The sequence below is a fragment of the Struthio camelus genome, chromosome 25 (assembly GCF_040807025.1).
Source record: "Struthio camelus isolate bStrCam1 chromosome 25, bStrCam1.hap1, whole genome shotgun sequence".
Classification (NCBI taxonomy): domain Eukaryota; kingdom Metazoa; phylum Chordata; class Aves; order Struthioniformes; family Struthionidae; genus Struthio; species Struthio camelus.
In genome coordinates this window covers 6,252,115-6,277,184 of record NC_090966.1, presented here as the reverse complement: position 1 = coordinate 6,277,184, position 25,070 = coordinate 6,252,115, and the positions used below count along the sequence as shown (strand labels likewise).

At 60.8% G+C, this 25,070-nt stretch overlaps 3 protein-coding genes and 1 non-coding gene across 5 annotated transcripts; 1 reads left to right on the top strand and 3 right to left on the bottom strand.

Moving 5' to 3' along the window:
* Window positions 1-296: 296 nt before the first annotated feature.
* PSMB3 (proteasome 20S subunit beta 3) lies at window positions 297-3,933 on the bottom strand. Its single transcript, XM_068918858.1, has 6 exons — window positions 3,774-3,933; window positions 2,845-3,029; window positions 2,191-2,298; window positions 1,402-1,579; window positions 1,046-1,140; window positions 297-423 (listed from the first exon to the last, which is right to left on the bottom strand). The coding sequence occupies exons 1-6, from the start codon at window positions 3,774-3,776 to the stop codon at window positions 375-377; spliced, it is 618 nt and encodes a 205-aa protein (XP_068774959.1). The 5' UTR covers window positions 3,777-3,933; the 3' UTR covers window positions 297-374.
* A 2,488-nt stretch (window positions 3,934-6,421) lies between these two features.
* TRNAN-GUU (transfer RNA asparagine (anticodon GUU)) lies at window positions 6,422-6,495 on the bottom strand. Its single transcript has one exon. It is a non-coding gene; the product is annotated as a tRNA-Asn (tRNA).
* Window positions 6,496-7,834: 1,339 nt separating this feature from the next.
* PCGF2 (polycomb group ring finger 2) lies at window positions 7,835-16,491 on the top strand. 2 transcript variants are annotated; one of them, XM_068919212.1, is made up of 10 exons: window positions 7,835-7,887; window positions 11,660-11,799; window positions 11,974-12,070; window positions 14,254-14,309; window positions 14,438-14,488; window positions 14,595-14,703; window positions 15,076-15,124; window positions 15,317-15,415; window positions 15,556-15,636; window positions 16,036-16,491. In XM_068919212.1, the coding sequence occupies exons 2-10, from the start codon at window positions 11,688-11,690 to the stop codon at window positions 16,366-16,368; spliced, it is 987 nt and encodes a 328-aa protein (XP_068775313.1). In that variant the 5' UTR covers window positions 7,835-7,887; window positions 11,660-11,687; the 3' UTR covers window positions 16,369-16,491. The 2 variants fall into 2 exon arrangements, with proteins under 2 accessions (XP_068775313.1, XP_068775312.1); XM_068919211.1 differs by having other exon boundaries at window positions 7,841-7,887; window positions 15,556-16,491.
* Window positions 16,492-18,106: 1,615 nt separating this feature from the next.
* Window positions 18,107-19,642, bottom strand: CISD3 (CDGSH iron sulfur domain 3). The gene is made up of 3 exons (XM_068919213.1): window positions 19,396-19,642; window positions 19,140-19,256; window positions 18,107-18,945 (listed from the first exon to the last, which is right to left on the bottom strand). Exons 1-3 carry the CDS (start codon window positions 19,465-19,467, stop codon window positions 18,763-18,765), a joined length of 372 nt encoding a protein of 123 aa, XP_068775314.1. The 5' UTR covers window positions 19,468-19,642; the 3' UTR covers window positions 18,107-18,762.
* Window positions 19,643-25,070: the final 5,428 nt, after the last annotated feature.

Sequence of the window (25,070 nt, the reverse complement as noted above, 5' to 3'; positions counted from 1 at the left end):
CTGGAGAAGTCTGTTTATACCTGCCTATAATTTGGAGCTCTTAAATACCCTGTACCGAGTACTGGATATGAGAACAATTTAGAGCTGACAGGAAGAGCTGGTATCTCCACACTGCCTGAGGAGATGGTGCTGACTCCTTGGGTGTACCTGAAGGCCTGTCACTTTCTCAATACCTCTATATCTGTAAGATTAGTTGGAGGTAGCTCAGAGAGAAAGGTAAGCTCCTTTTGAGAGCTTTAGAGTGAGCGAGATGAGAACTTAATCCTAATGTTCAGACTTAAGAAAAGGAAAGTTCATACAATAGAAGAGAAGAGTTTTATTTAAAAAAGTTCCAAGCAGACTGGGATGTGAAACACATGAACAGGTGCGTTAGGCTAGTCCATGCGAGCTTTCAGGGTCCTCGTGGTGATCTTGTCTTTTTCACTAGAGGAGAGAGAGCAAGGAGACTGTTAATAAATCAGTGTTAAGTATCTCCATACAGATTGTCATTTTATTGGGAAAGGGGACTGCGCGCATGTAGTTTGTTTGCAAGTGCAGGCAGACGCCCATTACAACTGAATAATCCCCATCGTCCCACCTCTGCACCCCAAGGCAGTTCCCCAGGTTCAGCAAGGAGTGATGCCTGGGATGCTGTTCACAGATCACAGGGAAACAGCACCAAGAGCAAAATAAGTTGCTTCAGAAGCAAGCCTGGGCAAAGTCAGGAAGTTAGCCTTGCATCCTGCTATGGCAAACAGCACCCACTTGGCCAGTGTCACCTGCGTGCGAGGAGTCACACCCCTAGGTACTGACGGGAACGCAGCTAGGGAATCCCTATTCACCAAGAGTCTGACCCTAGACTTACTCTTCCACGGCTACTGCAGTTCTGGCAACAGCCATGAACAGAGAGCAACTATGAGTGATAAAACAATGCTTAACATGGGCAAAACACTGCTGAAGAGGAGCAGGATTAAGAACACCCTGGAAACCAGTGCCTCAACTGACCTTAAACACATAACTTGTTAAATTCTACCTCCTCTCGGCAGGGGAAGAGAACAGCACTTACATTATGTGTACTATTACACCCATTCCGGATATGGCATCTCTGTCCACTGCATTCAACATGGCCTGTGAGATTGTTTCAAAGAGGTGATCTGGTTCCTGAAGAACAGAAGCTATTTTAGCAGGTGTAAAAATTGAACATTGAGTCATCAGATTTTTGTTCAAACCCCAAATGCCATCCAAAGAGGCTGCAAGATTTTTCCTGCAAGCTGCTATAAGCTACAGCCTCTCTCTTCTCCTGACCTCCTTCTGGAAGTATCAAAGGACAAAGGTTCATCCAACACACGTATCTCAAGTTCTCCAGTTAACAGTGGGAAGCTGAATCCAAGAATCAGAGCTGAACCTTGCCACCTCACTCACCATGTTGGGCTCCCAGAGGGACTCGCACATGCCGTACATCTGCTCCGAGCAGGTGCCGCTGACCACAAAGTCATCAGTTATCATCGGGCAGCCGATCAGGTCTAGAGAGCAGACGAAAGGTTCGTGCGTTATGGGGTCCAGCCCGGCAATGACTGGTTCTGTGTAATAAGGTCCAAACCTGTGAAGAACAACATGAGAGAGCAATCCAACCACCCTGAAGCAATTCCACGTCCCACCTAAATAACCTTATAAGGTTATTTTAAACAGTAAGCTCTAAAGGGACTCCAGAATTTGGGTAGAATTTAAATTCCAAGTTTGAGTATTTATCAACTTATTTAGATTTGATGGAATATAATTGTTTCAGATGGACTGAACCTGAACTCTCCTGCACATCAAAAGTTTTCTTTCCCAGTATTTCCCTCTTAGCTGCTAATTTCTGTACAGGGGCAGGCTATTGCTTCCTTTCAGCTAAACATCAGATGTGCATCTGCACTTCAGTCCTAGGCAATCTTTGGTACGGAGACTTTCATTCATTACTGGTAAAAAGCTATGCGAGTTACATATGAACAGAAATGCTAAACTGTGGTTAGCTGGTGCACAGATCCATCTACTAATCAAGCACTAGTTAAGCTAACATTGCCACTAAATTAAAGTTTCTTTTTTTCCCGTACTACAAGTCTCTACAGGAGCACTCTTCAGCCTCCCACCTCTCTAGATTCAGGTCAATTCCAATAACCACAGGCTGCCTTCACTAACGTGGTAAAAGTGACTCCGTTGTTTGACAGTTACCGTCTCTCATAGAGGAGATTAGAAACCATGCTCATAAAAGTTTGAGGTTTGATCTGCCTTCCTTCCTTCAGTTCATAGAGGTTCAGCCTGAACTTCAGTCTCTGGGCACTGCAAGAAGAGATGAGAATCAGCGTTAAAGCAGAAGCAAATTCCTTCTGCATCCGTCTTCACACAGGCCTGAACTGTTTTACTGCATGCTGACAGATACTACCTCCTGATGCATGCCTGAGGCAGGTAGGTACTCCACATGCATCTCCTGTTACACCTGAAGTTGTTAGCTCTACAAAGCGATGTGATCTTCACTCAGATGCAGTTTTATTAAAAAACAAAAAACCTACTCTTGCATTCCAAGAATAAGCAGGAGCTTAATAAGCCCGAGAAACAAAAGAGTAGGAAAAGACTACAACATATACATGCCGTGAAATCAAAGAGGAACAGAGCAAGGACATAAGTCAAAGTCCTTTGGCTTGTTTGAGAATGGTCCTTGAAAGCCCAAGTGACTGGAGACCAAGAAAAGGAACGCTGGTACCCAGCTCTTACACCCTCCTTCACGAATAAGCAAAAACATTTATGTTTGACATAAACTGCCACTTAATATCGTGCCTCTCACAGACTCAACATTGGACAGCACATGCGGGAGAAGGTATCACTTACACAGTCTGCACATCTGTGGCTAGTCCAGCCAATCCAATATACAGTCTCTCTCCCATAGGGAAAATCTTCTGGAAGTCTGTGGTCACCATCTGCGCTTGAATTCCAAACCGCCGGTCCGCAGCAATGGCCACGCAGTTCTTCCCCTTCATGGCCATTACGGCCCCGCCGTTATATGACATAATAGACTAGGAGAAAGCCGAAAAGTAACGTCAGGGCCGCAGGGGACGGTTCAGGGTGCGCTTTCCACGTCAGAACGCCCAGTTCATTGGCAAGGGGGGACTGCGCCGCGTCGCCTTTGGCCTGCTCCGTTTAGCCTTGCGCCCGGTGCCCCCGGTCCCCAGCGTCGGGCGGGCATTGCCACCGCGCAGGCAATGGGAACGGGCCCGGCCCTCCCTGCCAGCTCCAGCTCCCCCATCGTGGGGGGGGGGAACGGGGGGACACCCCGCAGCAGGCAGCTGAGGGGCGCCCACTTCCCGCTAGCCAGCACCGGAGCCCAGCTCGCCGCGGCTGGGCTGAGGGAAGCAGCTGCGGCATCACGACTCCGCCGCTTCCCCGTGGAGGAAAAGGGAAAAGAAATCCCAAATATCCCAAAACTCGCCCGCCACGGGCCCAGGCCCAGGCCCCAGCCAGGCCCAGGCCCAGACCCAGACCCAGGCCCCAGGACCCCTCAAGGGCCCCCCGGCCCCGGGACCCCGCCCAGACCCCCCACCCCGGCCCCAGCCCCGGCCTCCCCCGGCCCCAGGACCCCTCAAGACCCCCCCAGTCCCGGGACCCCGCCCAGACCCCCCTCTCCGGCCCCAGCCCCAGCCCCAGCCCAGACCCGGGCCCCGGCCCCAGGACCCCTCAAGGCCCCCCCGGCCCCGGGACCCCCCCCAGACCCCCCTCCCCGGCCCCGGCTCCGGGACCCCCCCCTCGGCCCCGGCTCTCACCATGGCGCCGGCCGCAGAGACACCACCAAACCCCACACCACCTCCCTACCGCTCCGGCCTCCCCGCCGCACTGGCGCACCCAACCCCGCTGCTTCCTTTGGGCCCGCCTCCCGCCTCCTCCCATTGGCGAGCGCCGCAGCTTGTCCAGCCGCCGCCTCTCGCTATTGGCGGAGCGGGCAGACCACTCCCTCCCGCGGGGCGGAGCTCGCAGAGAGGAGCCGGGGCGTCAAGGTTGGTTGAGAGGAGGAGGAGGGAGGGGGGAGAAAAATGAAGAGTCATAGGGAGCGGGGCATGCCGGGACGGCGGCGGACTGCGGGCGGGGCGGGGCGGGGCGCATCCCGCAGCTGGACGGGGCGCTGCACAGCTGGCTGCGCGGGGGGGGTGGGGGGTGGCATGGCTGGGAGTGGGGAGTCGCACAGCTGGATTTGGGGGGGTTCCCCACAGCTGGAGGCATGTAGGGGTTCTACATGGTCGGATGGGGGAAACTGCACAGCTGGATGGGTGTGAGCACAGCTGGAGGTGTTGGGGGTGCTGCAGAGCGGGGATGTGGGAGGGGCCGGGAACAGCTGGACACAGCTGGCTGCAACGGGAGGTTGCACAGCTGGGTGCATCGGGTGCACAGCTGGACGCACATGAGGGAGGTTGCACAGCTGGGTGCATGGGTGCACAGCTGGATGCACATAGGGGAGTTTGTGCAGCTGGGTGCCCGTGCAGGGGGCATTGCCCACCTGGCAACTGGTGCCATCCCATCACCCAGGGGTGCTGGGGAGGGGCCTGAGGCCATGGCCCGTGTCAGCCTGGAAGCACCCACGTGCCTGAGGCAAGGCTGGGACCACCCTGTGTCCTCTCGCCGCACCACCGGGCTGGGAGCCACCAGGGAGCATCTCCTCCCAACTCTGCACCAAAGTCTCCTGTGGGGCGCTGGGAAAAGTTGGCCAAATCTGGTGGAATTTAACCAGCAACCTGTCCCTCCCCTGCGCCGAGCCATGCACAGCCCCAGCCCCAGCATGTGCCAGGCCTCACGCATGCACTGCCTGCCTTTGCCTGCGGGAACCGGGGGCAAATCCCTGAACTCGCTCCCAGTGGGGCCGGGGACAGTGCACTTCCTCAGCGGGGGAAAAAAAAAAAACAAAATCCCTTTGGAAAGGGCTGGCTCACAAAGTCCTCTGCGGGTCACGGCGCAGCGCGGGGAGGGGAAGGAGAGGGGCCCGGCAAGTGGCTGCGAGGGCGTTTTTTTATACAGAGAGCAATGGAAGGGGGATTTGCACTCTGCAGAGTATTGGATTTCCTTCCCCGTCCCCACTCGCCAGCTCGCCCTTCTCCTGGAGGAGACAGGATTAAATGTTTAATTTAGGGGAGTGATGTTGTGCCAGAGGGAAAGAAATCCATGTGTTTGGAAACGCTCTCAAATGCACAACGGAGCAGCCGGCCTGGTTTCAATGAAAACCTCCAGCCCGCACAGCGCCTGTTTATCCGCTGAGGGATCGAGCCCCAGCAGCTCAGCCTGTCCCATGGCTCTTGTGTTTTTAAAGTATTTTCCATTTTAAACGTTTTCTTGCAGGAATTAAGTCACAGGCCGCATTTTGTCTGGCAGGAACATCACATGCACCGGGGAGAGAAGGAGCACCAAAGCCAGAAACAGCCAGCCAGGAATATTTCCAAAGCTGGATTTCAGCAGAGCCTGGTGCCTTCGAAGCCCGCGCAGTTTGTCAAAGTGTTTCGGGCGCTACTGGGGGCGGTGCGGAGGCCATCCCTGCTGCACTCGGCTTTTCTCTTTGCTTTCCCGGCTGGCTCATGCTCTCAGGTCTGGAGGCAGGAGCAACCCACCTTCCTCGCTCGGAGCAGCAATGCTCCGGGCTCGGCTTCGGGAACGTTGTTTGTGGCTGGTCTGAAACAACAGGGATCTTCCTGGCACTGCCTTACACCCTGCATCAAAACATTTGCTTCATTACTTCTGGTATGAAAATAAAATCAGGGCAAGCAGGGAATGTTAATAGCTTTTACAAGACTTTTCTAACAGAACTTCAGCAATGCAGATTTCAGACCCCCTTTAGCACTTTTTAAAGGAAAATATTAACGCCAGATGGAAATAGGCTTTCAAGTCGCTGCTCCGTTTCTAATGTCCCAGCAGAGCCTTGTGCTTAGCAGGGAGCTGCAGTAGAGAGGGGACCGCAGACCAGATGGGGACGTCCGTGCTCCGTGCAGGCATTCCCAGGCCAAGGGCTCACACCCACTTTCCCAAATGCCCTGCTCCAGCCCCAGATGCGTCCGGCCTTGCCCAGAACCTGCCTGAAAAGAGCTGTGAGCCCAGCGGGGAGCAGAGCTACAGCCTTCGCCGGGATTCCTCGGGAGCCCCCGGGCCGCATCCTGGCAGAGCCACGGGCTACACAGCACCTGCCTCTTCCCTTCCCGCTGGCCTTGGCCAGGCCTTGGGAGCATAGAGCGGCTGGACATGGGCTGCCCCCGCGCTCCAGCCCCTGCGTGGCCCTTTGCAAAAGGAGAAAACAGCCTGCCCACCCCAGCGCCGGCCACCTCCGCTTTCCAGCTCCCCCCGCTCTTTATCTGCCTTTGCCCGCTCCTTTAGAATAATTACGTGAGAATATATCTCTCTATATAAGAAAGAGAATAAATAAAAAGAGGGGCGCTACCGTCCCTGGGTGGGCTCGAACCACCAACCTTTCGGTTAACAGCCGAACGCGCTAACCGATTGCGCCACAGAGACCGCGCTGGGAGCCAGCGCCCGGGCCAGGGCCCTCGAGTGGGAGCATCCCGCCCCGGGAGGCGCCGGGACGCACCGGGCACCGGCGACCGGGCACGGGGCACCGCCAACGGGACCGGCACCGCCCGCCGGGAAGCTAACCGTACGGGTGGGAAGCGGCCGGGCAGCAGCCCGGGGCCGCCGGGCGTCCCGCGTGGGGGCAGGCGGCGCGGGGAGGGGTCACGGAGGGAGCCCGACCCGCCGCACTGCCCCCCCGGTGGGACAAGGGGCGCGCTCGTGGGCGCTGTGCCCCCGACGGGCACGGCCCCACGGACGGGCACGGGCTCCTTCCGCCGCCGCGCTGCTGCGGGGCCGCGAGGCGCCGGGACACGCGTGGGGCTCCCCGGCCGCCCCGCCACGTGTCCCCTTCCCCCCGCAGCCCCCGGCGGTGCCCCCTGCGCCCGTCCCGCCACTCCGGGGGGGGGGAGGAGATCCCGCTGGCCGCGGCCCCGGCCCCCGCGGGGGACAGAGCGGCGACGTGAGCCCGGCCCGGGCTCTTTTTTCTTCCCTTCCCTCTTTTTCTTTTTTTTCTTTCTTTCTTTCCCTTTTTTCCTTCCCTTTGCTTCCTATCTCGCGAGCAGGGGCAGCACCGCAGCCGCTCCCGAGGGTCCCGGGCCCCCAGACCCCCCGGGGCCGGGATGCCCCGGGCCGGCGCCCCCGCGAGGGAAGTCCCGGGACCCGGCAGCGGGTCGGCGCCCGGCTGCTCCCGCGCGAAAACGGCCCCGGGATGCTCGGGAGGACCCCCGAGGGGGCGGGCAGGGCCGAGGCGAGGGGGGGACACGGAGACCCCCCACCCCCGCCTTGGCCGCTGTTGCCTTGGCCGGCAACTCAGATTTTGGGTCAATTCCCGTGGCTTTTCGGGCGATCGCATTTTCTCCCTGAGCAGATCCCGGCGGCTCCACGACCCCCCAGTTGGCAGCGCCGCACTAGCCCCCCAGGGTGGCTCGGGGTGGGGGGGAACCCTGTGCCCCAGCACCCCCTTCCCCGGCGGGGCTGGACCCCCCACGTCGGCGAGGGCGGCGGGGGGCGGCCCCTCCAATCTCGGCCCCTCACTGCCCTCCCTCCTCCGCACCTCTGCGCGAACACCCTAAAGGAATGAGGTCACGTGAGGCGGGGGCGGGGCCTCGCTCGTGGCTGGAGGAGGGAAAAAAATAAAAAAAAGGGAGGAAAAAAATAAAAAAAAAAAGGAGGAGGAAGGGGAGAGGGAAAAAAAAAAAGAAAGGCAAAAAAAAAAAAAAAAAAGAGGAGCGAGAGAAAAAAGGGCCCCCGCCGCAGCGCAGCGCGCCGCCGCCGCGCCGAGCCGCGCCGCGCCGCGCCGAGCCGCGCCGGGGGGCCGGGGGTCGCCGCCGCCGCCAGGTAGGGAGGGCCCGGGCGGCCCCGCCGCCCGCCGGGCCCCGCCGTCGGGGCCGCGCCGCCGCCGCCCCCCCCCCCCCCGCCCCGCTCCGTCTTTCTCTCCGCGTCCAAGATGGCCGATGGGGCCGCCCCCCCCCCCCGGCTTTTGTGCCGCGGCCCCCATCGCCCCCCACCCACCCCCCGCCCCGCGGCCGCCGGGTCTTGACAGCGCCCCCCGGCCCGGCCCCGGCCCCGGGGGGGCGCGGGCGGCGCAGCGCTGCGGTGCTCGGAGGCGGCCGGGGGCCCCCCCGGGGCTGGCGGGAGGGGCCGGGCCGGGCCCCGGCGCCGCTGTCAGCGGGCTCCGCTCGGCCGCCAGTACAAAGGGACGCGGGGCAGGAACGGGGAGCGGGGTCACGCGTGTCCGCGGGCGCCCCCGCGCCGCGCCGCTGCCGCCCGCCGGGCGGACGACGGGGGGGGGGTGTGTCGCCGGGCGCACACGCGTGTCGGCGGCGGCCCGAGCTGCCTCGTCCCGCCGAGCCGGGGGGGTCCCGTCGGGGCGGCGGTCACTGTCCGTGGGGAGGAGCGCGGGGTTCACGCCCCGGCGCCTTTTTTTTTTTGTCGCGGCTGTCGGTCCCTGCGCCGCCGTGCGAGCGAGCGGGTAGTGCCGGGGAGACCGCAGCCGTGTCCGACGGCGGTTTATCCCCCGCCGCGGCTCTTGGCCGGCCCGGGGGGGGCCGAGCTTGCCCGGCGGCGCTGCCGTCGGCGGGGCCGGGCTCGCCGCCGCCGAGGTGCACGGCGGGGGGGGGGCCCGTCGGATCCAAGTTGCCGGTGACTTTGAAACGTCCTTCCCCCCCCCCCCAACGCCCCCCGCGCCAGGCCACCCGCCGGGGAGACAAAAGACCCCCAAAGTCGCCGTCGGGGCCGGGCCAGGGCACGTCCCCAGAGCTACCGGCGCTTTCCTCGCGGGACCCTGCTCCCACGGGGGCTCCGGCCGCCGCGGGGGCCACGGGCGGCCCCGAGGGCTCCGGCCGCGGGCGGGTGGCGGCGCTGGAGGCCGGTTTGGGGCTGGTCCCCGGGGGGCTCCGGCGGCACCGTCCCGCGTGGGAGCGGGGCTGGGGGGGCCGCGGCTTTGTTCGCCCCCGCGGCAGGAAATCGCGGCTGTTATCACCCGGGTTTATTAGAACCGGTTTGCGCCGGTGTCTCAGGCTCCCTCCCCCCTCCCGGGGAGACCCGTGCCGCCATTGGCGGCTGCGAGCACCAAAAGCAGCAAAATCCACCCAAAACGCAGCCTCGGGTCTTGCAGCCGGCACCTGGCCCCCCCTCCGTCGGCGAGGGTCGGGGCGGGTGCCCCGAGCCGGGATGTCCCTCTCTGCGGGGGGCTGCGGGCCCAGGGGTGGCCCCCCATCACCTGCATGTTGCAAAGGGCTCGGGGGGACCTGTCCCGGGGACAGCAAGGTGCAGGGTGCTCCAGGGTGCCACCCTGGAGGGCACCCGGGGTGCGGGGCTGAGGGCTGAACCCAGGGAGATGGGGGGTCCCCAAAGGCAGCATGTCCTGGCTCCCCCCTGCGCCAGCACCCCCTGCGCAGACCCCATCTCTGCAAAGGGACCCGGGGGCTCGGCTTGTCCCCGTGCCGGGGTGGCCCCTCTGCTGGGACGGGGGTGTCCGGCATCCGGCTGGGTGCAGGGGACCCGCTGCATCCCCGTCCCTGCTGCATCCCCATCCTCATCCCCATCCCTGCTGCGTCCCCATCCCCGCTGCGTCCCTGTCCCCATCCCCACTGCGTGCCCATCCCCGCTGCGTCCCTGTCCCCATCCGCGCTGCGTCCCCACCCGGTCCCTGCTGCGTCCCCGTGCACCTGCCTCCGGGGAGCCCTGCGCTGCTGAACTAGATCCGAGACCCAGATTGGAGCCCGCGAGGGAAATAGCGCGGGGAGAGCGCGGGCGCAGGGCAACGGCCCCGGAGCGGGCGTCCAACGCGGTCCCGGTGTCGGACAAACACCAACACACACCCCTCCGTGCACACAGCCCTAAATGCACACCCGGACACATGCACACACACACACCCCACCCCGCTGCATGTGCAAAACCCCAGCCTTGCACACCCAGCCCCGCGCACACCCCCTGCCCTGCGCACACACCCGCTTGCACACACCAGCACCACCTCGCACGCCCAGCCCGGCACGTGCACACACACACACACCCCCACACACGTGTGCACGGTGTACATTCGCGCTGTGTCTCAGCATCCCGGTGTGCCCCTGGGCGCGGGGCTCAGCCCCCCTCGCTCCGCCGGGCGCAGCGCTTGGGCGGTCGGTGGGGAGCCCGGGCTGTTGTGTCGTTGTTGGTTGTGGGGTGTGCGCGAAGGGCTCGGCGGGGAGCCGGCTCTGCTGCCAGCCTGCGTGCGTGCAGGCGTGCGGGTGTGTGCATGTGTGCGTAACACCCCTGTGCATGTTGGGGGGGGGTTGTATAGTATATATATGTCTATACCCGTGTGTGCACATACGTGTGTGCAGCTGCGTGCGTGCGCGCGTGTTGCTGTCGGCGCGCCGGCGCGCCCGCGCTTGGCCACCCCAACATGGGCTTGCGCCCCCCCCCGCCTCGCATGGTTGTAATAATATTCTGGCTCCTCTCCAAGTATAGGGGTTGCCATAGAAACAATAAAACTGCAGCGATTTCGGGCCCCGGCTCCGCCGTCTCCCATTGTAAACGTGGACGTGCCGGAGCGGGGAGGCAGTAATTACCCTGACATCTGCGGCTCCCCGCACCTCTCGGCGCCCGCGCGCCGCCGGGGATGCCCGCCCTCCCGGCCGTGCGCCCCCGCAGGCGGCCCCAGTGCACCCGCGGGTGCTCTGCCTGCGCCCGCTCCCGGCCAGCGCCGGACCTGGGAGCTTCTGTAGGAACCGCGAGGCGCTGGCTGAAAACACCAGAGAAAACAAAAATGTGCTTGTGTGTGCCCGCGTGTGCCGGTGTCCGCGTGTGTCGGTGCATGCATGTGCCGGTGCATGCCTTCATGCACGTGTCAGTGCACGCGTGTGTCAGTGCACACATGTGCCGGTGCATGCCTTCGTGCACGTGTCGGTGCCCGCGTGTGTCGGTGCCCGCGTGTGTTGGTGCCCGCGTGTGCCGGTGCCCGTGTGTGCTGGTGCATGCCTTCGTGCACATGTCAGTGCCCGCATGTGTCAGTGCCTGTGTGTGCTGGTGCACGCCTTCGTGCACGTGTCAGTGCCCGCGTGTGTCAGTGCACGCGTGTGCTGGTACACGCCTTCGTGCACGTGTCAGTGCACGCATGTGCTGGTGCCCGCATGTGCCGGTGCATGCCTTCGTGCACGTGTCAGTGCCCGCGTGTGTCAGTGCACGCGTGTGCTGGTGCACGCCTTCGTGCACGTGTCTGTGCACACATGTGCTGGTGCCCGCATGTGCCAGTGCATGCCTTCGTGCACATGTCAGTGCCCACGTGTGTCAGTGCACGCGTGTGCTGGTGCACGCCTTCGTGCACGTGTCAGTGCACGCATGTGCTGGTGCCCGCATGTGCCGGTGCACGCCTTCGTGCACATGTCAGTGCCCACGTGTGTCAGTGCACGCGTGTGCTGGTGCATGCCTTCGTGCACGTGTGCACCCACTGCCGGGCTGGATCCCTCCGTTAGCGGGAGAAGCGCAAAGGTGGGGAAACGGCTGGGGCCGGGGGCCGGCAGCGCCCCGTGCCTCTCGGCGCAGGGGTCCCGCGGGTGCCGTTCCCGTGCCGCGGGGGCTCCGTGCACGCAGTTCAGGGTGGCCCCGGGGGTGTTTCTCCTTCCAGAGAGGCTCCGTCGTGGCTCTGCTCCAAAATGCACAGAACCACCCGGATAAAGATCACGGAGCTCAACCCCCACCTGATGTGCGCCCTGTGCGGCGGCTACTTCATCGACGCCACCACCATCGTGGAGTGCCTGCACTCCTGTGAGTCGCCGAGACCCTCCTGCCCTCGGCAGCACCCAGGCCCAGGTTGCCACCGCCGTGACCGGGCTGGAGGGTCCCTGCGATGGGACAGGGGGTTAATCGCTGCCCACCTGGCCGGCCGCCGCTGCTGCTCCCTCGTTCGGGGCTTTGCTCATTTTGTGTCTCTCCCCTCAGTCTGCAAAACCTGCATCGTTCGCTACCTGGAGACGAACAAGTACTGCCCCATGTGTGATGTCCAAGTGCACAAAACCAGGCCCCTGCTCAGCATCCGGTGAGGCTTCCTGGGGCTCCCCCCAGGCGGGGATGCAGCGCGCGGGGATGTAGCGTGCCGGGATGCAGCAGACCGGCGTGCATTGCATGGGGATGCTGCGCTCGGGGATGCGCTGCACCAGGATACGGCGCGCGGGGATGTAGCGTGCCGGGATGCAGCAGACCGGCGTGCATTGCATGGGGATGCTGCGCTCGGGGATGCGCTGCACCAGGATACGGCGCGCGGGGATGTAGCGTGCCGGGATGCAGCAGACCGGCGTGCATTGCATGGGGATGCTGCGCTCGGGGATGCGCTGCACCAGGATACGGCGCGCGGGGATGTAGCGTGCCGGGATGCAGCAGACCGGCGTGCATTGCATGGGGATGCTGCGCTCGGGGATGCGTCGCACCAGGATGCGGCCCGCGGGGATGCAACGCAGCGGGGTGCATCGCACGAGGATGTGATGCAAGGGGATGCATCGTGCGGGGATGCAGCATGTGGGGATGCGTCGCATGAGGATGCAGCACGCCAGGATGCATCACGCGGGGATGCATCGTGCCGGGATGCAACGTGCCGGGATGCATCGTGCACCCGCACAGAGGCTGCGCTCGGAGCATCCCGCTCGGAGAGGCCGGGGAGCACGACTCGCCGGCGAGCCTGGTCCCTGCAGGCGTCGGGCGGATGAGGAGGGAACAGTTGCAGCTCTTGCAGCATTAAATCTCTGCTTTGGGCCCGCAGCGCCTGTTGGGCAGCGGGGATCTCCTGCGGGGGGGACACTCGCCTCGGCCTCTCCTCCCAGGGCCACCGGCCGCGTCGGGGCCGGCTCCCCGCTCTGCCCCTTCCCGCGCGAGCGGGGGGAGGCTGGCGCGTCCCGGCCCGGCAGGTGGTTGGCATAGAAACCCCGAAAGGCTGCAATACATCACCGGGCTTGCTTTGCTTTTTTTTTTTAGCCTCTTCCATGTAAATCCGTTTCTGTAGTAACACTTTTCCTTCTTGTTTTTTTTTTTTTTTGGCTTCACTATGAAATATTTACACTCCGGCTCCCACGGATCCCTCGCCTAAACATCCCCGCGCGCGCCCAGCGGCGCCGAGCGCTCGGCTGCAGCAGCTCGGCTTCGGGCTTTTTGGCTTTCACCCTTTTTCATTCCTCCCCACGAGTCTAAAACGGGGATAATGGTCCCGCCGGAGACGCGAAACTTTTTAAATTACCCCCCTGCGGCCCCCACTCGGGGCCGCGTTCCTGGGCTGATGGGTCCTGGCTCACGCAAGCCTAACGACCGGCCTGGTAATTAACCTGCCAATCAAGCGACAGGGCTTGCTTTTTCATTAGCTCGCTGTAAATTATAAAGCAAATTCTCTGTGTGCGTATTACAAATAAAATCACAGCGGGGCCTCCTGAACCGGCGTGACATCAGCGAGGAATTAGGGATGAAAGACATGGTTAGGCTAAAAATAATATGGGAATAACTGGTATGGTCATTTGTTTTTCTTGAAAATAAAGGCCTTACTATTAAAATGGAAATAATTGCAGATATAATTTACTTTTCGCCATCCCCGCTGCTCTTGCTTTGTTTTGGAGATTTTTTTTTTTTTATTCGGCTGAGCCGCTGCTTTTAAATTGTGCCAAACGCCCTGCGTGCAGTTTTAAAGAGCCCAAACGTTTCTGCAAAATACCAGTCCCTACCGAGGGCTCTGCTTAGGACGGGACTTCAGGCTCCCCTGTTGTTCGAGCGCTTTTGAGGGTCTTACCCTGAAATGGGGTAAAATAAAGCTCATCAGCATCACTTTATTCTGCAACAACTTGAATTTGACTCTGTCCTGCAATATTTGCAAGTGAGGGAACTCACAGCCGGAGCCGCAAACTGTAGCTATGCTTAAAGATAAAATAAGACGCAGATTAAAACTTGCAGAAGCGTTCGCTGATCTTAGATTTTTTTTTTTATAAGAACTCGGTACGCGTTTGCAGTGCATTTTGCTCCCGAAACGGCTCCCGGCCCCCCCCAAACCGTGCTGCCCTCCTCCCGACGCGCCGTAAGGATTTGGGAAATCGGCCGGTTCCTGTTGGCGGGGTCCGGCCTTTGCAGGGACTTGGGGCTGGGGGCTTCGTGGCGGGGACCCGCCGCCGCTGCCCGGCTCTTTTCTCTCGCTCTTCTTTCATTTTTCTCTCTCTGTTGTTTTTTTTTTTCTTCTCTCCCCTCCTCCAGGTCAGACAAAACCCTACAGGATATAGTGTACAAACTGGTGCCGGGGCTTTTCAAAGGTACGGCACACGGACGGTTATAATGTTGGGTGCATTTCGCTGTGATTTTGGAGGGATTTTTTTTTTTTTTTTTAAATCCCCCCCCCAGCCCCCCCCCCCCAACCACCGGCCTCGTCCTCCTTCCGCAGATGAGATGAAGCGGCGGCGCGACTTCTACGCCGCCTACCCGGTGGCGGAGGGTGAGTGCGCGGGCGGCCGCGCCGCTCTGCCCCGGGCGCCCACCTCCCGCGCCGGGCGCCCGCCGCCGCCGCCGCTCTCACCCGCCCGCCCCTCCTGCGCCCGCAGTTCCCAACGGCTCCAACGAGGACCGCGGGGAGGTCGCCGAGCAGGACAAGGGCAACCTGGCGGACGACGAGATCGTCAGCTTGTCCATTGAGTTTTACGAAGGCGCGAGGTACCGCTTTCTCCTCCAGCAGCTTTTGCCCGTTTTGGGGTTGTTTCGAAGCAAACGCCGTAGGCGGCGGCGGCGGCTCGGAGCCGCTGCCCGGCGCCTCCGCTTTGCCCCGGCCGGGATGGGCGATGCTGCAAGCGCGTCGGGAGCCGCCGGCGCCGGGCGCTCCGTCCCCTGGGTGCCCCCCGCGCGCCGAGCAGCCTTGGGGCCGGGTGCTGCCTCCCGGCCCTGCGCGGGGATGTCAAACCTGCCCGGGGGACGTGGCCTCCGCGGGGGGGGGGGGGGCGGTTTGAGCCCCCAACCCCTGCCTAAACTTTTGTCTTCCACCTTCGTCTTGGCCTCGTGTTTGCTTTTTCTCCCCCCCCCCCCCGGCAGAGAGGAGAAGAAAGGAGCCATCGAGAACGGGGACCTGGAGAGGGAGAAGGTGAGCGCGGCGGGGGGGCGCGGGAGGGACGGGGGGGGGTCCCCGAACCGGTTCCCGCGGGAGGCAGGAACCCCCCCCCCCCCGCCCCGGCTCTCTTTGCACCCAGCAAATGTGCAGCGGGGCCGTTCGGCATCCGCGCGCGGGGCGGCCGCTGGGCTCCGGGTAACGGCTCCGCGCTCGCTGCCGCCCCAGAGGAACGGCGTGCGGTTCCTGCGCTGCCCGGCCGCGATGACCGTCATGCACCTGGCCAAATTCCTCCGCAACAAGATGGACGTGCCCAGCAAGTACAAGGTGGGCGAAACCCGAACGGTCGGCCGAAGCCTTCCCGGTGCATCCGGCCCCGGCGTCGCTGCAACGGGGACGGGTCCCGGCGGCCGGCGCGGGGGGCTGGCGCCCCCCGGGGCCGGGGCCGACGCTTCCCCCCGCGGCAGGTGGAGGTGCTCTACGAGGACGAGCCGCTCAAGGAGTACTACACCCTGATGGACATCGCCTACATCTACCCCTGGAGGCGGGTAAGCGGAGGCGTCCGGGGAGGGGGGGGGGCAGGTTTTTTCCCCCCCCCCAAAAAAAAAAAGGATGGGAAAAACGGCTGCAAATTAGCGGGAGGCTTTCGGCAGGAGGCCGGGTTGCTCCTGCCCTCGCCGCCGTGGCAGCTTCCGTCTGAACCCCCCAGCGCTGGGCCGGGGCGGGGGGGGGGGGGGGGGGGGGGGGGACCCTTTGGGGAAACCCCCTCCTGCAGACGAGCCAAAAGCAAAATTGGAAACGTCCGGCCGGTGCGCGCCCGCTTTGGGCGTAAACCTTGGGTCCGGAGGGGATTTTTGCCGAGGGGCCGGCGGGGAGGTGGACGGAGGCGGGGGGGGGGGGGTTCCCGCGGGCGCCGCGTGCCACCCGTGTCCCCTGTGCCGCCGCAGAACGGGCCCCTGCCGCTGAAGTACCGCGTCCAGCCCGCCTGCAAGCGCCTCAAGCTCGCGCAGCCCCCCAACTCCGAGGGCACCAACACCAGCGGCGCCTCCGAGTGCGAGTCGGGCAGCGACAAGGCGCACAGCCCCGCCACGCTGCCCGCCACCTCGTCCTCGCTGCCCAGCCCCGCCACGCCGTCCCACGGCTCGCCCAGCTCCAGCGCCGGCACCGCCGCCAGCGGCCCCCTGCTCAACGGCGCCTCGAACTGCCCCCCGCTGCCCCCCGCCGCCACCCGGGGCCGCAAAACGACTCTCAACGGCAGCGCCGCCTCCGCCTTGACCTAAGGGCGACGGCCCGGCGGGCTTTTATATCTCTATATATATTATATATATACATATATATGTGTACATAGGGAGAAAAAAGAAAAAAAAAAATTATACATACTTATTTTCTATTGATTGACCAGATTAATTTAAGATGCAAATAAGACACATAAACGTGGTTGGATATTTTTAATTTTTTTTTTATATATATATATATATATATATATAATTATCGTTTTTCATTGTTTTTAACTTAATGTCAGCTGCCTGCCGGAGCCGGGAGGCCCGCAGGCGCTGCCGGCTGCCTCGCTCCGGTTCTGTAGCGCTTTTCCCTCCTCTCAGCACCCCTCGTGCCGCCGGGCAGGCGGTGCCGGCAGCGGCGGAGCCCGGAGGCGCAGGTAAGGGCCAGGCGCAGGTAAGGGCCAGGCGCAGAAGCCAAAAAACTCCCCGTCGGCGCGGCCGGGGCGCCGCGGCTTTGCCTAGCCATGCCTTTACCTTGCCGTGCACGTTGCTATTTCTTTTTCCTTTTTTTTAATTTATTTTGCTTCCCCTCTGTGGTTCCTAGACTTGTTTCAGGCTCTGATCTAGCAAAGCCTTCCTCCCTTTATGCGCAGTAAGTAGTTTCTTCCCCCCACCTCCTCCCTCCCCAGCTAAAAATTACGCTCGCACCTCGCTGCTGCACGGGCATCCAGGGGCACGCGGGAGCACAAGCCCCCTCCGCAGCGCTTCGCCCTTCGCAAGGGCGGCCGGGGAGCGATGCACCCCTTGGGCTGACGGCAGAGCTGGCTCCCGCCTGCTCCGGCGGAAATTTCAGCCGGGGCGTCTAAACCACGGGGTGGGGGGGGGGGGTGCTGGTTGGAAAACCCTGCGCGGGACGGCGGGTCTTCGCATGCCGTTTAATGGCTGCGCAGCATCTCGCGGGCCGGCGTTCCCGCGCCCGCCGGGAGAGCCCGCCGCGCCGTTCCCGCGCCGCCCCTGCTGAGCCCCGCAGCGCGAACCCCCCGTTTCGCAGCACTTTTATAAATTTTCCCTGTCCTTCCCACTCTCCTCCTGTCCCCACATCGTTTTTTGGTTTGTTTGTTTTAAATAAACGACTACAGTGCCTTTAGCCAGGAGGTTTTCGGTGAGGGGCGAGCGCGGGAAGGTGCTGCCGGGCTCGGGGCAAGGGGCTGCGTGTGCGCGCCGGCGCCGGGGGACCAAGTTTCTACATTGCAAAAGCACACGATCCCCGGAGCGTGCGGGGCCCGGCGGGGGGTGTCTCCCTCCGTGGCGGGGTTGGGGTGGGGGGGATGAATGACACTAAATAAATAAATGAATAAATAAGCAAGTGCCTGCAGAGCCCAGGCGGCAGCTCGGCAGCACGTGGAGAACCAAAGGAAAACAGCACGGGAATTATATGAACTCCAAAGGTCAGGAAATGTGGGATGTTCTTGTTCTTTTTCCTTTTTTCTTTTCTTTGTTTGTTTTTTTTTTTAAAGTAGCGCACCCCCCCATGATGAACTGTACAGGCGTCTTTGCAAGCACAGCGGCCGGTCGCGCGGTTTATTCCTCTTTCTTCCCCGCCGCCGGGCCCGGCCGGACGACGGGCTCGAAGCGTGGCGGGGTGGGGGGGGCTCCACTGACACCCCTTTTCTCCTTGTAAATAGGCCAAAATGGACTGAGGGAGGCAGCGGCAGTGCCTCGACCTGGGGTTTCGGGGTGGGGGGCGTTGGGGACGGGGTGGGGGAGTACTCCTGGTTTTTGTTTTTTTTTTGTTTTTCCCAAATTGCTCTGTACGTTTGCATCCTGTACGACGTTTTAATGTCCTGTAATATATTCTGATATTCATATATCGTTATGGGGTCAACATTTGTATAACTATACGGCTTTGTAAATGTAATAAATGCTGCAGGTTGTCATTCACGTGGCGTGTGCGCCTGGGGCCACCGCGCTGCTGCCCCGGCCGTGCGCAGACGGCCCCCGAAAGCCCCACTAGCCAGCGGTTTGGGGGGGGGAAGGTTGTTTTGGTTTTGGTTTTGGTTTTTTTTTTGCAGCTATTTCTGGGCATTCGTTATCCCCAGCAGGGCTGGGGCGGGGGGGGGGGGGGGGGCCTGCAATAATTAGCCTGGAGCAATTAGGCTGAATGGGGGGAGGGCGCAGGGCCCCTCCTGGCCCCCCTCCCACTGGGGGGGGGGCATCGGCGCGGGGCCGGCGCTGGGGATGAAGCAGGAGGCAGCAGCTCCCCAGCGACGGCTCCGCTTTATTCACCCTTCACGCAGCCCCGAGGAGGTTGGGGGCGAACCGTGGGAACCGGCGAGCAGCATCCCCCCCCCCCCCCTCCCGCTGCTCGAGCCGGGAAACCAAAGGCTGAAAATTGCCCCCCCCCCGGCCCCCAAACCCTTTTTTTTTTTTTTTTCCCCCGCCGGGGCGCCGGGGTCAGGGCGGCGGGGGGGGGCGCGGGGCCGCCGGCCCCTCGGCCCGCTGGTGGCTGCCGTCGCAGTAGGGCGGCGAGCGGGTGCGCTTGCAGCCGCACAGCCGGGCGCGCTGGTCCTCCTGGGGGCGGAAGCGCAGCGGGGCCAGGCCGGGGGCGGCGCGCCAGTGGCTGCCGTCGCAGAAGGGCTGCAAAGCAAAGCCGGGGAGTCGGTTTTTGGGGGGGGGGTATCAGTCCGGGGGGGGGGGGGACACGGCGTGCAGCGGGGCAGGGGGCACGCAGCGCCCGTCGGTGCATCCCGCACCCCGGCCCGCCTGCCCCCCCCCCCCAAAGCAAAGGAAAGAGGAAACCCATCACCACCTCCCCCCCCCAAAAAAAAGACCTGCTTCTTGCTGTGGCCGCAGGCGCACCAGGCGTATGTCTTCCCGGCCTTCAGCTCCACCAGGAAGGGCTCCTTGGCGGCCATGGCGGGCTGGGCGGTCGCCGCCCGCTTTGGCACCTGGGGAGGCCAGAGGGGAGTGAGGGGCTCAGCCTGTGCCCGGGGGCTGCTCAGCCCCTGCAGGCAGCTGATTCCCCCCGGCCTGGCCCCCCCTTGCAGCAATGCAGCCCCCCCACACACACACACACACTGCCCTCACCTGCATCCGCTGCCACAAGGCGCCGGCCGCCCGCATCAGCGTCACGAGCACAGCCGGCCTCAGCCGTGCCATGGTGCAAGGCGCCGCCGGGTCACCTTCTGTGGCCCAGCTCCTCCTCCCGGCGCTGCCGGAAGAGCCGAGGCCGGCCGGGCTCGGCAGGAGCTCGATGGCTCATCGCAGAAAGGTTCCTTTGCTGCACGGCTCCTTGCATGGCCCCCTTTGCCCCCCGTTGCACAGCCCCTTGCACAGCTGCTTGCACGACACCCCCCCCCCCCGGCACTCCTCCCCTCGGCGCATGGCTGTTTGCACGCCCCCTTCCTAGTGCACAGCCCCTTGCCCGACCCCTACCCCTGATGTACCTCCAGGTCCTTGCACAACGACCCCCCCCGCCACCCCCCAAGGTCCACAGCCCCTTGCACAGTTCCTCATTAAATGGGTCCTTGCACAGGCTCTGCTGCACCTTGCAAAGGTCCCCAGGGCATGATGCCTTGCACGGGCTCCTTGCACAGCCCCTGGGTGCACAGCTACTTGCGCAGCCCCCTTGTCCAGCCCCTGAGTGTGCAGCCCCCTTGCAGGGCTCCTTGCAGGGCCAGGTGCTGATCAAAAAGGGTGCTGGTGCTCTGGGCACCCAAAGGCCTTTGGGGGCTGCCCTCCCCCTCCCCGGCGGTGCTGGGGTCTGGGGGCACCCCATCCCTGCAGGTGGGGTGTGAGCCCGCTGCTCCCAAACACAGGCTTCTCCGCTTCCCTTGAAATACAATTTTTAAGCATCAAAGGTTTGGACCTCTTCCCCCCCCCCCCCCCCCAGCCTCCTCCTCCTTCTTTTTTTTTTTTTTTTTTAAACATTTAACTACTAGGAAATTTAAACTTTTTTGACAGCTGAAACGGTTTAGCATGTGCAGATGGCCCCCCGGGGGGGGGGGGGGGGGGCTGGGGCAGGCCAGGCTGTTTGATGGGGACGTGGCATTGCCCCTGGTCCGGCCCGCTGGAGGGGACACAGCAGCCACCGAGGCCTCTGCGCTGGGGCGCGCGTGGCTCAGCTCACGCCCGCCGCTAAGCATGCCTGCCCGAAAACACCGAGGAAGGGAAGCAGAACTTCTTAGCCTCCTTTTTATTCTTCATTTTTTTGGAAAAATTGTTGTAATAAAAAGATCAAGGACTGCGGCAATTTCTTGGTCGTACAAATCCATGAATGGCACAAAGATGGTAGTTGGGTTATACACAGCGGAGAGAACGTGAGGCTCCTCCAATTCCTTCCTCGCTGCGGAGAGAGGACGGGGAAACAGAGCAGTTTTCTGTCCAAGACGTCCTACTGCCATCAGCACCTGAATGGGTTTTCGTCCTTAAGAAGGAATTAAAACAGACGCGACCTGCCCCTTCTCCCGCGGCCAGAGCGAAGACGCCAACGTGCAGCAACCTTTTTTTTGTAGCACAAAGCAAGTTCTGATATATGGATTTAAAAAACCAGAGAGAGCCCCAAGCCTCCTTCCTTCCCGCCGGGGCCAGCTGCCGCTCCGCTTTTGCAGCCCGTGTCCCGGCAGCCCGGCTCCACCGCAGCCACCTGCGAAGGACGAGGATAAACGAGGGCAACGTGGGTCCGGCTGGGCAACCTCCTCGCTGGGCATTACCCTCCGGAAGGGCTCTCCAGGGCCCAGCGGCATAGGAAACCCACAGGCTGTCTTATAACACAAATATTTGTGTTAATTACCGTGGCCCAGGGAGAGGGGGATTTAAAAAAAAAAAAAAAAAAGAGTGAGAAATGGAAATTTGGAGGAATAATCCTGGAAAAAGCAACAACAATAAAAATCCAGACCATCCAGCTCCTTGGCCTTGTCCTCAGATGAATGATTTAGTCAACCTACTGCAGCGCCCGTGCGGATGCTCTTGGGTCGGCTCGAGGGACGTTACGTTTACTGATACAAACCAGATTCAAACCGAGGGCAGAGCGCTTGCGCTTTTCTTTACAAAAAGATTTCACCTTTGTGGGAAGGGCACAGCACGTGCCTCCCGCAGCCTCTGTCCAACGTAAAACCAATGTGAATATCCCAGAGCCCTTTGTGCTGGTTTAACCAAACCTCTTAAAAAAAAAAAAAAAAAATCAGACCTTCGACTGAGCCTGTCTTGTTTTCTCTGCGGATAAGTCTTCAGCGCAAAACAGATTACGTTTGATGGATTTTCAAGGTGACCGTGACAAGAAGAGATGTGCCCGACGGAGAGAAAGAGTAGCAAAACCGTGCAGAAGAGAAGCAAGGCACCTTAGCGATGTTGGTCTGCTCAGGCACCACCTGGCCTGAAGTCACGGAGGACCCCGGTGACCGAGCAAAACCCGCTGTCCTTGCAACAGCTGCTCTTCCCCCATCTGCCCCCACCTGGGGGGCTGAAGCCGACAGGCTTCACACCCCCCGGGGCTGCAGGAAGGGCCCCGCCGGCCATCACCGGGCCCACGCGCCAGCAGGTCCGCTCACGGTCGAGCCTCTCTGGCTCCTTCTGCACCCCGACGTCCTGAGAGATGCTCCCCCGCAGGACTGAACCGGCACGGACACCCCGCAGCCCGTGCTCTCCCTGCTGATGCGTGGTACCTTTGCAGAGCCTGGCTCCTTTTTCCAGGCAGGGGGTGGCACGAGCAAAGCCCGACCTGGAGCTATACTGGCTTTGCTGCTGGGGAGCGGAGCAAATTCCTCCTACCTGTGCCTGTTTTCCCATCTGGAAAATGGGGGGAGAGAGGATCTCTTTGAATTGCAGTTTGAGACATACTGATGGAAAGTTACTGTTAAGATTATTGCTATTTCACCCTTTCCTGCAAAGGTGACGTCCGCAGCCTTTACAACAACGCCATTTCTCAGACTACACGCGCAAAGGAGAGGCACCAGGAGACCCATTCAACTCCCTGCCTCAAGGCTTTTCTGATCACAAGCACTTGAGTATTTTTACTTATGTGGGTTTAAGAAACCGCACAGCAAAGCATACACCGAGGGCGATGCTAAATAACACAGCAGCACAAGCTGCCAGCTCTGAAATGTGGCAGACTGGCTGGGCTGGAAAAGAGCCCTTGAAAAACCACTTTGGCCACAGCGCTGCCTGCTCAGCCCCATCTCGACTGGAACTTGACAGATGATGCAGGTGTCCTGAACTGCAAACACAAAACAGAGGCAAAGCTCTTACCACCATCTGGACAGGTGGACGGGCACACTGGAAAGCGGAAAGCAAACAAAACAGGCTTTAACTTGAAAGATCTTTGGAGCCTTTGGCATTGGTATCTTGTCTCATGCCCAGAGCAGCTGGGCTCCTGCTCTACACCACGGCTATTCTCTCCAGAGAGGTCTCAGGGATGGGCAGTACATCTTAGGCCAACTGATAGGCTTGGCTGAACAGGGCAGCCCCCAGGCAGGTGTCCCTTTCCCCAAGCCGCCTTTGCAGCAGGAGAGCGTTTGCTTCCCAAAGCCAACCCTCCAGTCAGGCGAAACAACTGCAGCCTGCTCGCGGCTCCCGAGGGACCGGCTCCACCACCCCGGAGGGCTGGCTCCACGCTTGCTTCAGGCCTATCAGTCACCTCTCGCCCTGCCAACCGGGCTGAACATTTCACCCCAAAGTGTATGACATCATTTGCTTGGTATGTCTCCTCTGGAGTCTTCTACTGAGCATGCGAGAAGACCTCATCCATGTCTATATTGTCTTTGGTACTGAGCCAAGGGGCTCAAGCCATCTGCAGCCATAAAGTCTGTAGGGATGGTGCTGGCATCTAAACCATCCCCTTCCAGCTGGGGCAGCCCCAGCAGCCCAGAAGCAGGGAGAAAACCAGGAGCCGGCATGGTCTAGGATGCCAGAGCAGAGACAGAGCAAGAGAGCACAGCCTGAGCTTATCTTCAGCAAGGACACCCACAGGCCCCATTCGTACAAGAGCTATGTGCAGCTGACACCCTGGTGAAAGGATGGGAGAGGCCTGGAGTGAGGTCTGTAGGATCTAAGGCTTGTGGAAGAAGTCTTTGCTGTGGCAGAGCATGCACCTGCTATAGATACGTTTCTTCCTTGTCCAGTTGCAACAACCCGCTTGTCAGGCGCAAAATCCAATGCACAGAGCTCAGCACCACCCTCACATGCCTCTCCAGTCCCCATCCTTGCAAAATGGAAACAGAAATGCTACCGAGAGGCTAGGGAATGGGTGGAAAGAAGAGAACCAGGCCAGGAAAAAGCCAACAAAAAGAAGCTGAATATTTCTGCAGAATGATTCAGGGCTCCAAGAAACACAAGAGAACTGGCTCTACGATCCTAGTGCTCCATAGGCATCCCCTGCTTCTCCCTCCCAACCTGCACCACCAGCACTAACACACTTTCTTCTCAAGACTTGCCAGCTTCACAGGAGAATTTCCTCCTGTGCAGAGCACTTCTCCAACGGCTTTCATGCCAAAGGTCTGAAGCAAGGAGCACAGCATTTCCCTGCAGACTTAGAAACCATGGGACAAGTTCCTTAACTGGCACAAACTGCTCTCCACCCTCAGAGACCATTTACACCAGGGGGGGATCTGCTCCATCTCCAGTGTTTCTATGTACAAAGAGGCAGTTTTGCAGCTAGCAGCTATGCAGCAGAGAGCAACCGAGCTCTCAGAACCAGACACCAAACTTCCATTTCCATCCAACCGACTTTAACAGCCAAAAGTTCCCTACAATGACCCAAAGCATTTGACAATCCAACTTGGCAAGACCAGCCTTTGCATGGAAAAACCCTCCTTCCTCCGGACAACTGTTTGGATGAGTAACAACACCCTTGACAAACCCTAACAATTCCTGCGTCTCTAGCTCCTTCTGCACTCCCTTCCTGACAGGCCTTGGTCATGCTTTGTGCGATGTTCTCTGCACTGGTCTCAGGAGACTTGGACTCTCTCTCCCTCTCTCCAGTCCTGCTGTTGGCTGCCTGGAGAAACCTGGGCAAATTCCTTTGCCTCCAGTTTCTCCACAGGTAACAGTGCTGCCTGCTCACGTAAAGCAATCTGAGAAAGGAAAAGCACCACAGTAGAAGCAGGTGCTATGGAGACCTTCTCTCCTACCTTTTAAAGGAGTCCTGGGAACTCGAAGGGACCGCAGGACTCAGCCAGGCAGATGGCGTACCAGATGTGCACATATGGTTGGGAAAAAACAAAAGGTCAATACAAAAAACAGAATGGGAAGGCAGCACCACAGAGCCCGTCGACTGGACTGCGAGCTCTGAGCTGTTCTCGAGCCAGAAAGCGGACAGTTTTGAGGCACAACCCGTTAAAGCTTCAGGCCAGATCTGAGCGCTGAGCACTCAAAAGCAGGGGCTGTTTTCTCAAGATAAGGACGTCCTTCCAAGCCATGGTTTTAAGAGATCTCATCACCCAGCTATGCAGGGCTGTTTGGGGAAAAACAGAACAAAAGCAGAAACACCAGCAGCCCTTCCCTTTGGTGCCTGTGAAAGATGACACACTCTTTGGAGAGTATGGGGCTGCAGAGCTGGCTGGGAAGCTGCCAAGGTCAGCAGGGCTTGTTTTTAGGCCATCTCTGCTGATTAGAATGGGCCATTGCTGCTCCTGCAGGGGAGGCCAGAGTCAGCATTCAGCCTCTCCCGGCAGGGTTAAGGTTAAGACAACATCATCAGGGCTAAACTGCATCCTCTTTGCAAACAGGACAAAATAACACCAACAAATGCTTTTCTCTTTCCCTGC

Bases quoted from the DNA above. Each gene is read 5' to 3' on its own strand.
- PCGF2 (XM_068919211.1), top strand. From the start codon at position 11,688: ATGCACAGAACCACCCGGATAAAGATCACGGAGCTCAACCCCCACCTG. The intron at 14,489-14,594 runs GTGAGTGCGCGG...CTGCGCCCGCAG, and splicing joins CGCCTACCCGGTGGCGGAGG to TTCCCAACGGCTCCAACGAG. The intron at 15,416-15,555 runs GTGGGCGAAACC...CCCCCGCGGCAG, and splicing joins ACGTGCCCAGCAAGTACAAG to GTGGAGGTGCTCTACGAGGA.
- PSMB3 (XM_068918858.1), bottom strand. The intron at 2,299-2,844 runs GTAAGTGATACC...CTCTTCTTGCAG, and splicing joins GCCACAGATGTGCAGACTGT to TGCCCAGAGACTGAAGTTCA. The intron at 1,580-2,190 runs GTAACTGTCAAA...TGTTCTTCACAG, and splicing joins AATCTCCTCTATGAGAGACG to GTTTGGACCTTATTACACAG.
- CISD3 (XM_068919213.1), bottom strand. From the start codon at position 19,467: ATGGCACGGCTGAGGCCGGCTGTGCTCGTGACGCTGATGCGGGCGGCC. The intron at 19,257-19,395 runs GTGAGGGCAGTG...TGGCCTCCCCAG, and splicing joins CCTTGTGGCAGCGGATGCAG to GTGCCAAAGCGGGCGGCGAC. The intron at 18,946-19,139 runs GTCTTTTTTTTG...TTTGCTTTGCAG, and splicing joins GCGGCCACAGCAAGAAGCAG to CCCTTCTGCGACGGCAGCCA.